This window comes from Terrapene carolina, unplaced genomic scaffold (assembly GCF_002925995.2).
Source record: "Terrapene carolina triunguis isolate 2854851 unplaced genomic scaffold, T_m_triunguis-2.0 Scaffold440, whole genome shotgun sequence".
Classification (NCBI taxonomy): Eukaryota; Metazoa; Chordata; order Testudines; family Emydidae; genus Terrapene; species Terrapene triunguis.
The window spans coordinates 411,839-425,617 of record NW_020664791.1 but is presented as its reverse complement, the minus strand read 5'-3'; the positions used below and the strand labels follow the sequence as shown (position 1 = coordinate 425,617).

At 45.8% G+C, this 13,779-nt stretch overlaps 1 protein-coding gene across 1 annotated transcript in view; it reads right to left on the bottom strand.

Moving 5' to 3' along the window:
* Positions 1-7,575: 7,575 nt before the first annotated feature.
* The window catches only part of FKBP6 (FKBP prolyl isomerase 6), a 46,221-nt gene continuing 40,017 nt past the window's right edge, over positions 7,576-13,779 (bottom strand). The window contains exon 9 of the mRNA XM_024210921.2: positions 7,576-8,016. Within this exon, the coding sequence (XP_024066689.2) occupies positions 7,984-8,016 (33 nt within the window). The 3' untranslated portion in view covers positions 7,576-7,983. The remainder of the gene's footprint in view (positions 8,017-13,779) is intronic.

Sequence of the window (13,779 nt, the reverse complement as noted above, 5' to 3'; positions counted from 1 at the left end):
TGAGAGCACGACCTCCCAGGGAAGGGGTTTGAGAACACAAAATCAACAAGCGTATCATGCAGGGTGAGGTGGGGCCGGCCTACATGGCCTCCTAGAGGCCTCTCCCGGCCCAAGGCACAGGGAAGGATGCAGGAATTCCACAGCAGGCTCAGAACAGTGGGTCAGGGCTGGACTCTTGTCGCAGGGTGGCCAGAACTAGATGTTGCCGCCGAATACTGCAATAACGTGTCCCCAGGAGACATTTCTTCCTGAGGCCGGAGTCAATGCTTGGTTTGGGTCCTGAATCACGAGAGCGGACGTCCTTCACGCATCCAATCCCAGCTGCTGTAGCGAAAGCTATACCTACTATTCACACTGATGGAGTTCTCCTGATAGGCATAGGGGCCTTGTACTAGTTCCTGTCCGTGTGCAGTAACTATCTTTCAAAGACAAATGTCTTGGAGGCTTTACAGGGGGGGGTTAGCCCAAAGTACTAAAAAAAACCCACAGTTGAATCATTTCATTTCTTAAATCACAGCAAGCGTGAGTTCTACTGATCCAAAGGCATCTTCAATTTGTTCCCTTTCAATTTCATAATAAAAACAGACCCCACCCTTTTCTTTTTTGAACATGTAAAGGAAGACAAGTTCTTTCTCGCTTCCTCTTCGCTGGCTCCTGTGTGGCTGGTGGCAGCCGAGTTCTTGGAAAGCAAAGCTCTGAATGATTAACTCCGACCCAAGTTCACAGCCCCCGGTGAGCTGCCCTCGCGTAACCCCTCTGGCTGAGGGCCTGTCAGAGGAGCTGCGCCCCGGCACCTGGGTCTATCCTTTTTGCAGTGTCTGCTTTTGTTTGAGTCTAGTCTATTAAGGGCTTTGTGAAAGAAATCTCTCGCCATGGGATTTCTAATGCACTTCTCACTGGAGCATCGAGAGGCCACATCCCAGATCCTTCTCTAAGGTTACAGTATCCTACTCAATGTACAGTGCACAGTGTATTAAATCCTGTTCGTGTCAGGCGTGTACAGAGAGACCTTCAGGCTGAGACAAGCTCACGAGCAATAGTGCTGGCCCTTCCCAGGGGGGAGGGAGACTTCTCTCTGGGCTCAACAGCTGGAACAGCTGCATATGGCCAAAGCTGGGTCACCTGCGTGCATGAGAAATGGGTTCAGGTCCATGTCCCGTTAGTCCTCAGCCTCCCCACGGCCATGGCCAGCTAGGAGGGAAGTGTCTGATAAAAGCCGCCTGGAGACCAGTGAAGGATCACTACCTGGTCAGCATTTCGTTCGTTACTGCCACGGGCTGGATTTGAACAGTGAGCAGGAAGTGACATTACTCTGACTTCTGGCTGGTGGCCAAACTACATTAGACAAGTAGCCCCCTGGTTAGCCACATTCACTGTTTGCACTCCCTGCCCATTCCCAAAGCCAACACAAAACCAGGAACCTCCATGGGCCTCAGAGAACAGGCCTTTCAAGGAAGCCAGGTCTCCCCTCAGTCACACCTTGTGCTGAGCTGTCTTGGCCAGTTTCCACTGGTGGCACATTTTACATTCATGCTGTCCAGACCCAGCCCTATCCTGACATCAGGGTCTCCATGCAAATGGCGAGTGCCGTGGCAGTGCCCAGCAGGAAGCTGTTGATAAGCGTGATGCAGTCAAGTACTTTCCGCCCCTCCAAAGGTGAACTGCCAGCTGCTGTGTATCATTTACAGCAAACACACAAAGGTTTGCCCAGCGTTTGCCTGCTGCTCTCAGGGCGAGGGCCAGGAGCCCGGCTCCCTTTCCACGTGGCTTGGTTGAGGAGGCATTTCTGAGGCTGGAGCCTCAAGTTTATCAGACCATGAAAAATGACCTCAATGTGTCAAGCGCTGTGACTAACTCAACAAACAAAACCGTCTCAGGATGCGAGCGCTCTCTCCTCCCCCCACTGCCCTGCACGTCAGCAGGAACACAAGAGATGAAAACAAACCCGTTAACCCCTGGACTGGGCCAGGCCTCCAGCCTGTGTGTGTGCCTGAGACCTGGGCTGTGCAGGACTGGATGCTCTGTGGACGACGAACCACCCGAGGCCCCACAGCACGCCTGAAAGGTTCTCCAGCCCTTTTCACCCCCCACCCACAGGCCACGGGGTTTGTGGCTTTCCCAGGGAATGGGTTAGAACCAGCTACTGAGCTGGAAACGCCACCTCGCATCGCCTTGCAGCTGCATTCTCCAAGGCGCTGCATCAGTCTCCTTTAAAAGGAGAATGGATTTAAATAAAAGACATGTAACGAAGCTCCATCCCCCTAAAGCTGCTGATGCAGGAAAAGTCTTTACCACCTACTAAAGGAATGAGCTGAGTAACCCTGTGAAGTGCACACAGGATTTCCTGAGGTTGAGCCCCAACGATGCGTGATCAAGTCGTGTCAGGAAATGCCAGATTGCAGTCCAATGGACAATGCCGGCAGCAGACAACCACGCGCGTCCCTGCTCCAAAGAGAAAAATCCCCCTTAAACCAACAGACATTAACAGGGAAAACCGGTAACAGAAAAAAGCAAGTGAGCCCCCAAACCGAACTGCACAGATCTCTTCTGAATTTGCCCTCAGAGAACCTCATTCCTCACGTACAAAAAACCCCACTCCATTGCCGTTTGGGAGAAGGCCCAAGGGTGGCTCGATGTTGCAGCCAGTAGCGGTACCAGCACAGTGGGGCAGTGTTCCACCACCCTGGGAAAGAAAGGGATTTCTGTCTAAATCACAGATACCATCAGCTTTCTCACTTCCCTTCCACCAGAAAAGCCCAGCCCTCAGAATACTGCTGCATGAAGAAACTTTTATATGTATTTTTGGAAGAGGGACTTTTTTCTGCAAAAGAACCTCTTTCAGCTAATAATGAAGTGAATATTATATTAAGAATGAAAACACAGTCAGTGTAACTTACAGAGAGAGACAGAAAACCTTTTCATAACACCCTGGCCACAAACACAACTGCCAATTAAATCAGCTTCATTCTCCAGCAACTGCCAACACAAACGAGGGGAAAGGGAGAACAGAACATGCAAAAATAGTAGCGCTCAAGGTGCCAGTTGTGGGGTTCACAGCAGCGAGTCAGCTGGCGCCAGCGAGCAGTTTCCGCTCTGCTGAGTTTCAGAAACGGCAGCCGAGAGTAAAAGGCACGGCTTCTAAACAGCCTGTGTTACAGCCCGGCCGCTGCGCAATCCCGGCAGTGACAGAGATTTGACCAGCTCCGAGAAGAGGAAGCAGTGAGAGGCGACTACAACGAATTTGGGAACGCGACAGGTCGCATCAAGCGAGAAGTGACTGAATTCCCCCGTCCCTCCAGCTCCGGATGCAAGTGAGCGGAGAGGGGAGATGCACTGGGGTAACCTCCTGAGATACACACCTCATCCCACGGGGGCACTGGGCTGTTACTCCTGGGCATCTGCTCCAGTGTAAAATTATACTGGAAAACTGCTTTAAAAGCAAAACAAAACCCCTTTGGTTCACTTCCTCTCGCTCCAGCAGAACCCGCGGCCTGGCCCCTGTGACACTGAGCACTCCAGCACTGGCCACGGCCACAGGGGAAGACAATCACTAGCTAGTAGAGTCCCTCCAGTCATATGCAAACAGGCACAGAGCAGTGTTATTTCTATTACAGCAGTGCCGAGAGGTCTCCGCATGCTAGGTGCTGCAGAGACAATTCTACTCCAAATAAACATGATGGATGAAGGGTGGGAGGGGAAAAGAACCTCGGAGAGGCCTCGTCACTCGTGCAAGGTCATGCAGGACACCTGTGGCAGAGCCAGGATTAGAACTGAGGGCTTCAGATTGCCACCCCAGTGCCCTAGCCACTAGATGACGCTGTCTCCCCAGAGGGTCACAGGCTTCACCGAGTGGAGCAACTTAGATTAGAAAATTAAACAAATAAAATGAACAATTCAGAGTTCTTAGCTAGGTGTCTGGATCTCCTGACAGTCTGCTAGTAGAGGAGATCTAAACTCAGATTCTGGGTGCCATAGTCAAAGATGAATGGGTGCTGGGGAAGGTTTCGTGGTTTTCCAGCCCCTACTGAGTATGTTCATGCCAAGTTTAGACTGTCACCCACTCAAGCATTTCGCGTATGTGACCCGCTGTTTGGAAAGGAATGAGTTCTCGCCCTCAGCAACCAAGTAGTTACAGTGCTGGTAGTCAACCAACTTGTGTTGGTGCTTAGATCTTCCATGGCCAAGCAGTCATGGGGTGGTGAGCTGGGAAGAATGCAACCTTCTAAGTATAGAAGGCAGTGGGGTCTTTGCCATCCCAAATCTTTTGCTTACCTACCTACAGTCCTAGCCTACTGTGACTCCATCTAGAAGACAGAGCCTGCTGAACCCACCCCAGAAATGGAAGACAATGTGAGGTACCATGCAGCTGGTACATTAGCTTGTTGAAAACCAAGACACCATGGTATTCGAGCTATACTAATTTCAGTTGTATTTACATTTGCATTATATTTCTTGTGTGGTTACTAGCAAAGAAGCAATTTGCAAGAGCTGGCAATAACCAGGAAATACTGACTCATCTCTCAGGCACATAGGAGCCAATGTGTTAGTTTATTTTTTAGAATTAATATGTTTCATCTCCACTTCACAGACTGCAGGGTAGAAGTGGGAGCAGACTGTGTCCTGGTCTTTTGGCTAAGGTCAAGTAGCTACATAGGGAAAATATAGCTGATAGGTGTCTCTTAATTTAGCAGACAAAGGCATAACCAGATCCCAGGGCCAGATGTTGACATTAGAAAAATCCAAATTGGAACTAAGACAACTTGTGAATGGTGAAGGTAAACTCTTGGAACAGCATACCAAGGGATGTGGTTAGTTCTACAGCTGGTTAAAGTTTTTCATCAAAAGCATTTTCTTTTAATGAAAGATAGCTTTTTGACCAAAATTAAATTTTCATGGAAATCTTTCATTTTGGTCAGAGTTTTCTGGGTTCATGACAAAGAAAAACCAAGAAAAAAAAAACCTAAAATTCTCAGTAAAATTGTTTGGATTTTGGTAAAAATTTACATTTTTCTTCCTTTTTGTTTTGTTCTTTGTGGAAAAGATGAAATTTTTTTATGGTAAATTTCAGAAGAGAAATTATCCACATTTCCTGCAGGAAATAACTCGTATTTTTGGGCAAGCTCTAATTAAATCACGTGGAGGTCTTTAAATCCAGATTGGCTGTCTCCCCAGGGATGTGCTCTAGTAATCCACCAGTAGAGATGGGAGAATAACTCTTTTATTGGTTTCCTGGCAGTTAAAAACAAAAACAAAAACAAATTTTTGTTTTGTTTTGTTTCAGGTCAACTGAAAACTGAAATTTTTCCACTATTTTTGATTAATTGAAAATTCAGACACAAAACAGTTTGGAGTCAAAAAGTGTTTCACTGAGCAGGAGACAGCAATTCACCCCCCACCTGGCCTTTAGAAGACCCAGGCTCAAACCCCACCCCCCTTCCTAACCACCAGCTCTTTGCTGTTCTGGGACGAGTCTCCAGAAGCTGCTCCCCTTCGTATAAATATTCATTGAGCCACCGAGTGAGAATGAGTCTAGTCTGGTGGTTACGGCACGCACCTGGGTCAGGAGACACTTGGGTTCCAGGTCCTGTTCCGATGAATGTTTAATTGATACCAAGTGGAACAACTCCTGCAGGAGAGACGGAGACCCCCACCCCAAAATAACCAATAGCCTAGTGCCCAGAGCACTCACCTGTGATAGGGAGAGCTGGAGTCATGTCCATGTTCGAGATGGGTGCCCTAATCACTGGGTCTAAGGGGGAAGGGATACCTCTGCCTCTTCTTCTGATTTGTGAATGGTACCTACAACCCCGCCCCCCAAAATTAAAAGGATAATTCCTTTCACTGCAGAAATTACTGTGTGAAATTCTGTGGCCTGTGCCAGGCAGCAACTGATCACAGGGGTCCCCTTCTGGACCTAGGGCCCAATCCTGAAGCCTTACACCACTGCTATACACTCTGAGCAGGCCCATTGAACAAGACTATTCACATGCATAATGTTAAGCATAGGCTTGAGATTTCTGCAGGATCAGGGCCTTAGATTCTGTGAATTACAGCGTATAAGTTTAGTACTTGGCAGATTCAACCTTTGCCTAAGATGGAGTCAAATATTGACATAGATTCAATAGGTTTTCGTCCCTAGCTTTCCAGCACCTGTGTTCATTAACCACAAACGACAGCATGCTAGCTTTCCTACAGTGACAATGCTGGACGGCGCTGGCTGCTGGGATAAGGACTGGAAGCATTGTGGGAAAGCTCCTGCTGCTGAAGACATAGGTAGCTATGTAGTGGAACTCCATTATACATGTGCCTTCTTCAAGAATGTCTCTTGTCCTCATGTGGAGTCATGAGATACGAAAGCTCTCGGATTCTGGCAGGGAACGGCCATCAGCTTCTGATCAAGGAAGTGATCAGAACAATTTGTAGAAAAGATTATTAATATTCAGCAATATAAAGTCTGTTAGACACTAACCCATAAAAGTTGCTTGTATTTATGAAGAGGAGGGATATATTGCCATCTAGTGCCTAGTCAATAAAATCTACAAGACTCATTTTAACATCTTTGGTATCAACCTGTTTCTTCAAACCTATCAGTGCCTAAAAGAGACGTGACCCCCTAATATTTATCATCCTGAAAGAAAGCAGCGAGCAGAGCTAAAATAGAACTTGCTTGAGAAGCTGGCTGCACAGTACATCTGACAAAAGAACAGTTAGGACAAGGAGTAAGATTAAGTCTCAATCGTTACTGAGGCCTGCAGAAAAATCTGTCAAGTGAAGGTGGAGAAAAACAGGTTGAGAAAGCTCAAGAGGTTTCAGAGTAGCAGCCGTGTTAGTCTGTATCCGCAAAAAGAACAGGAGTACTTGTGGCACCTTAGAGACTAACAAATTTATTAGAGCATAAGCTTTCGTGGGCTACAACCCACTTCTTCGGATGCGTATAGAGTGAAACCTCAAGAGGTTTCTTTCTTGGCAAGCAGTCTCTGGAATGTGTATTCACCGGGGCGATTTTCCTTCACACCCTGCTCTCTGCCTTACCACTGATGTGCAATGTCCAGAGGGCATGAGCTGGGACGTACAGGGTGGGAGCAGTACATTCTGCTTTGCCAGTTTCCCCTTCCATGGAATCTTTGTAAGGTTTCTTACTGATTTTGTATTGGCTGTATGCTGTTCATTAGCATGCATTCAAATCTACATTGAACAACTGTCACTCTGCAAGGCAGAACCATTCAAAAACAATCCAGGGAAATCTACATGAACTAACTGGGGAGATCTGATATTTGGGGGAAGAGGAATAGGTAAGGGGTATATTCTGAAGTAACTTCGGATTTAGCATCAATATGCACGAGAATGTTCATAAAGCATAACATGTTGTATTGTCTAACAAGTGAAGCAGCAAGTTGGCAAGACAAACCAAATCATGTTTTCAAATTCTGATTCCTCACTGTAGCTTCTTAAAAAAAAAAAAAAAAAAAAAAACACCCTTGGACAATAAACTGGGACCAGTCCTGCTCGGATTATTTTCCAGAGATCGGTTTATTTTTTCAAAACAAAACCAAATTTTAAACAATTATTCTAAGCACAATCTGCGTAAATACAAATTCCATGGCATCCTACTTTTATTTACATATTTCCTCTGTGCAGCCCAAAACTTGGAAGAGGTCGGAGAAGACTGAGAAAAAGTCTGGTTCAAAATAAAGCCTGCTTCAATCAGCTTCTGTGAATAATCCAGGGCTCCGTTAAAATGAGAGAGTAAAGCCCAAGGGGCAGTCTCTCCTTTTCTACAGCAGAGTTTAAGCTTATTTTCAAAGACAGACTCAAGATTTCACAAACAGGAATTAATATCCGGAAAGACATGTTGTACATATAAAACTGAGAACAGGCTTGCAGCCTCCTCAATTCTGAGCTCTCCAATGAAACAACGTTCCTTCTCCCTTCCTCCCAAAACACGGATGCAATGTTTGCGGGCTAGAGGTAGCTTCCTCCCAGTTATGGAACCGTTCCTTTCATCTGCAGAGGATTCTAGAACGAAAACCACAATCAGCAACATTCAAACACTGATCACAAATGTAGTTTGACTAGACCGATTGGCTGTAACTGCTTAAAGCTTGGTTTATTCTCAGACACTTGTGATTTATGATTGACGTTACTGGCTCTGAAATAATTCTGTATTTATTCACAGCTCAATACACAGAGCACAGTAAGAGTAAAGTTCCCACAATATTCCTTCAACAGCCTCACCCGTGGCCTGAAAGGAAATGCCATCTCTAAATGTTATGGACTCCAACCTAGCCTTCATTTACCCTTGTAGTCCACTGAGTAACTTTCCCTTCACTAGCATTTATACCCATCATATACTTGTAGATAGTTCCCACCTTACGTCGCCAAGATACAAGTGATTCAACTCTATTCAAAAAGAGTCAATACTCCCAGCCCTATGATCTTTTCTGTTCCTCTTTGTTTACTCCCTTCTAAATTGGTCAATAGCTTTTTGGGATCGAGGTGCCCAGAAATGAACGCAGGTACACCTGAATGTCACCCCCTTACTCTGTGACATATTTGTACAAGAAGCCCCCACAATGCACTACAAACCCCTACCTAGTTCACTGTCCCCCATCACACCCATGTCTCTTCAGCATTACGGCTTCTCTGCTTTCTTCTGCTCACTGAATTTTTGGGTTTAAAGCATTAGCTGGCATTTTTCTAATCCGTTTGTCATTTGTTGTCTGTTTTTCCAATCTGAGTCCTTTTGTGGTGTTTATTGATCCTCACATCACCTAGGTTATCAGCTTATTCTAGATTAACATGGTTCAGTCTTCATCATTCTATCCAAACTCGACACCAGTCATTGGATTCTTCCTTCAACTCTACATTCTCATTTAACAAGACTTGAAGAAGAGCTCTGTATAGCTCGAAAGCTTGTCTCTCTCACCAACAGACGGTCCAATAAAGGATATTCCCTCCCCCACCTTGTCTCTCGTTTGTAGTCTTTCCGCTAGTTTTCACTCCAGATGATACTGTTCTTCTCTAAGTCTATTTGAATTATTTTTGTACATTTTGGACAGACACTGCAAATGTGCCACTTAAATTCAGTTATATCACACACACTATGCCCCTTTTATTCTCTAGTTTTATAATTCTACCTAAAAAGCCATCAAGTGTGTCAGGCAGAATTTGTTCTTTAGATTAGCCCATGCTGCTTGTTGCTCACGAGTCTATGAAGCTCCGCCCCCCATTTCAATATCCTACTGCTCATGACACCACAACATACTGAACTGTTTGCAGTTACAAGTGGTAGCGTTGAAAATGTTCACGAAGATGCACTGAGGATCAAGAAGATGTTCTACCCATTTGCCACATGCTGTGTCTCAGATAGAACTAACCCAGATTTAGACGTACTCAGGCCCTGATCCCATTTAGGGTACGTCTACGCACCAAAAAACCCGCATGGGAGTGAGTCTCCAAGCCCAGCTCAACATACTCCACCTCACTGGGCTCACACGACTGGGATAACAATAGCAGGGTAGGCATTCGGGCTCAGGCTACAGCCTGGCCTCTGAGACTCTCCCCCCCTTGCTGGGTGTCTGAGCTTGGGCTCCAGCCCGATCCTGAACGTCTATTTTTAACCCTGCAGCGCAAACCTGAGTCAGTCGACCCAGGCTCTGAGACTTGCTGCCGGGGGGGAGGGTTCTTTTTCTGCTGTGTATATGTCCCTTTCCATTGAAAGTCAGGCTTAAAAGAAAAGCCACTGTCAAGGTCGCTAGGAGTTAATCCAAATCTGTTCATGTAGTTCATGCAGAGTGAACGGTAATCAAAAAACAAAAGTAGCGCATCTGCAACGGCTGTTTTATCTTCTCTTAGTTCATAGTAGCCACGTTTCACTTGTCACAGTTTCGACAGCTATATCCACTTCAGTCTGTTTATCAAGCCAATTACATAGCTCTTGGGTCACCACCCCACTCTGCAAGCTTTTAAAAATTAACTTCCCAGTATTTATTTATCTGAAGTGATATGAAGGAGAACAGGTCACAATTTCCAACTCTAACTAACCAAAACACAAAGCCCAAGAATTGGGAGCAAAACAGATACCTCACAAAACAACGAGGAGTCCTTGTGGCACCTTAGAGACTAAAGAATTTATTGTGCATAAGCTTTCGTGGGCTAAAGCTTCTGCCCAAATAAATTTGTTAGTCTCGAAGGTGCCACATGGACTTCTCGTTGTTTTTGCTGATACAGACTAACACTGCTACCCCTCTGAAACCAGATACCTCTCAGGCAGACGGAGGGAAAGGCCAAGTTACAGCAGGAGGCAGATGTCTTTTGTGCAATATTCTATCAGAACACAAAATATTTTGCACTTTTAAACCCTCCTCTGTCAAATGGTTGTAAAGCACTTGACTTACAAGTGAAACATTTGTAAAGTTCCATTTCAAGGTTATGCAAGGCATTGAGGGCCTGCGGGGACTCCAAACAACTTCAGCAGGAGTGGGATGAGGCCAGTCATGAACTCAGACAGTCTGTGCGGTCGCTATCCCCATTTTGCAGGTCAGAGAGTGAAGTCACGGAAAGGTCATACAAGCAAGCCAGGAGCTGGACTGGGAGTTTCCTGACTTCTATTCTGGCACTTTCCATCACGAAACCACCCTCCCTTCAAACCAGGTCAGTACATCCCTCACTACTGCGACATTGTCCCAGTTCAGACTGAATCATCAGGGGGTTTTGAGATGGGATTGAAATATGCAACGTTTTGAAGCCAAACTGAAACCACTTGTGGGTTCAGGAAGGTGGTACAGCTCTCAGCTGAGTTGGAAATCCAGCAGAGGGTTGAGGATACGTCATACCACTGCCAAGGGTTCATCCTGAAAGGAGGTGGCGGGAACAAGGAATTAGGATGAGGAGAAAATCTTTATCTCTCTCTCTCTCTCTCGATTGCTAATGCACTGGCTCCAAATGCCAGTCAGTCATTTACCGAATCTGCAGCACAAATTCCTATCAGCTATGACAAAGTATGACAGATGTTTTTAGATAAGGTATTCTGCAGTACTCCGTACTATATTAGAGCAAAGCATCTCTCGACCATGCTAATGCTGAGCCACCTTCTATGTTATGGACATACATAGCTTTTTTCATAGGTCCCTGATAGGCGTATTTAAAGATAATCGCTTGATGTTTCCACTGGCTGTTAGTTGTGGCTTGGGGTGTCTAGCTGGGTGTAAAAACTACATCTACTGAGGCTTCTTGTGCACCATAAGGGGGGGAGGGAGGATCAAACTGAGAATCTTCTATGATCATGGTTATTTGAAGTAATAAAGTCTTTACATGGAGCTAATTAAAAATATTCAAGCTGAAACCCTGAAGGCATTTCAAGGAGTGTTTGATCAGTTCATCTCTTTCATTTCCACCTAATGGCTCCACAATCACAGAGGAAGCGGAGGGGGACTCTGTGACCTTGAAGATGAGAAGGCCTGGACTGCGTTCAAGGGGCTGCTGCTCCAGCAGGTAGGAGAACTACATGCCCCAACTAGGCCATCCCGCCAGTGTTTCTCTCCTTCCTTTAAAAGCAGTTTGGCAAGAACTACACAAAATAATCAACACAAACATACGCTTTCAAGCTCAGAGACAAGTCTGTTAGCGCTGGCTATTTTATTCACAGGCTTCAGGAAGACAAACGTCAGTCATGAATTTATAGCTAGAAAATGACATTTCACGGGTCATTTAAAAATCACAATTGCCTTTATTCTGCATTTAAAACAACAGGTAGCATTTAACTAATACTTTTAATTATTTTAAGCAGCCTGGCCACTGGTGCCTGCAGAGTCAGCTCAGCAGCAACGCAGCAGGGCTGCTAAGAGAGAACAGAGGTTGCCCCTCTAGCTCTGCTTCCCTGCCAGCAAAGAGCAGGGCTGAACAGACATCACTTACACCAGAGCTGGGGCTCTTCCAAAAAGACGCAGGCGTGGAATCTGGAAAATAAGCGCTGCACACTTCTTGACAAGGCACCAACCCAATGATGAGAGTCCCTGCTCTTTAACCCTCTCAAAAAATCCAGGCTCTACACGGGCCGCCCTCAAGGGACTCACTGAAACCACATGGAAACATCCCATAGTGTCAAAAAGTCATGGATAGCTTTAAATAAAAAACAGTAATGGAATCTGTGACTTCTGTGAATAAGACGCAGCCTTAAACGTAAGACGAGCTTGAGCTTTTAAACTACAGAAAAGCCCGTCTCCAGAAGGGTAAGACTAACGCTACGTTTACAAAGAGAATGAGCCATCACGTGCTCTCGGTTTTAGGCAGAATGCCTCCAATTTCAATAGGGATTTCAGCTTAAAATCTGATGCTATAATATAGCCCAAGATTGTTAGGGCAGCGGTTCTCAAACGTTTGTACTGGTGACCCCTTTCACAGAGCAAGCCTCAGAGTGCGACCCCCCCCTAAATTAAAAACACATATTTAACTCCATTCTAAATGCTGGAGGCAAAGCAGGGTTTGGGGTGCAGGCTGACAGCTCGCGACCCCCCATGTAATAACCTCTGACCCCCTGAGGGGTCCCGACCCCCAGTTTGAGAACCCCTGTGTTAGGGTGTGTGTTTGCCATCCTCTTCCCAGCCTTTTCAAGGCTGACATTCAGGTCAATATGGCACCTTTCATGCTCAAGCTCTAGAGAAGCACTCCATAAGGTACAACCAAAGCTTGGTAACTGTATGCGCACCAGTGATGTACTGTACTATTCGAGAACTTTATATCCCAGATCTCCAAACCAGCTGGATTTAAAAAGGAACACAGCTGGCTTGTCTAAAGTTAGCAAGAGTTTTCTTCGCTGCTTCTCACTCCTTTTGAATTCCACTGTCTGAGCTCCTCAGTTTGTGTATCTACAGTTAGCCACTTCTGGAAAATCGGTGTGCTTGAGAGTAGGCAACAAAGTATCTGGTAGGAACCTGCAATAGCTCAGTCTAAAAAATTAGAAGCTGCTTGTCCAATTGCCATGCAGTTTAATGCTCTTATTGATTACATCTGATTGAATAATTTAATCGGCCGGGAGTCCTGTTCTAGACCCAGAAAAGGCACTCACAGCTGGAGGCCTGGGATGCAAGACCCCTGCAATTACTGGCCTGGGGTAGTGACGGTTGACAGGGCTGCAACTGCTTTAAGTTTCAGACCTGTCCTTTAGGATAGACCCTCAGGAAATATACTCTTCTTGGGAAGAGACTGTCTAGGAAGGAGTATGGCAGAAAGGGATCTAGGGGTTATAGTGGACCACAAGCTAAATATGAGTCAACAGTGTGATGCTGTTGCAAAAAAAGCAAACATGATTCTGGGATGTATTAACAGGTGTGTTGTGAGCAAGACACGAGAAGTCATTCTTCCGCTCTACTCTGCTCTGGTTAGGCCTCAGCTGGAGTATTGTGTCCAGTTCTGGGCACCGCATTTCAAAAAAGATGTGGAGAAATTGGAAAGGGTCCAGAGAAGAGCAACAAGAATGATTAAAGGTCTTGAGAACATGACCTATGAAGGAAGGCTGAAAGAATTGGGTTTGTTTAGTTTGGAAAAGAGAAGACTGAGAGGGGACATGATAGCAGTTTTCAGGTATCTAAAAGGGTGTCATAAGGAGGAGGGAGAAAACTTGTTCACCTTAGCCTCTGAGGATAGAACAAGAAGCAATGGGCTTAAACTGCAGCAAGGGAGGTCTAGGTTGGACATTAGGAAAAAGTTCCTAACTGTCAGGGTGGTTAAACACTGGAATAAATTGCCTAGGGAGGTTGTGGAATCTCCATCTCTGGATAT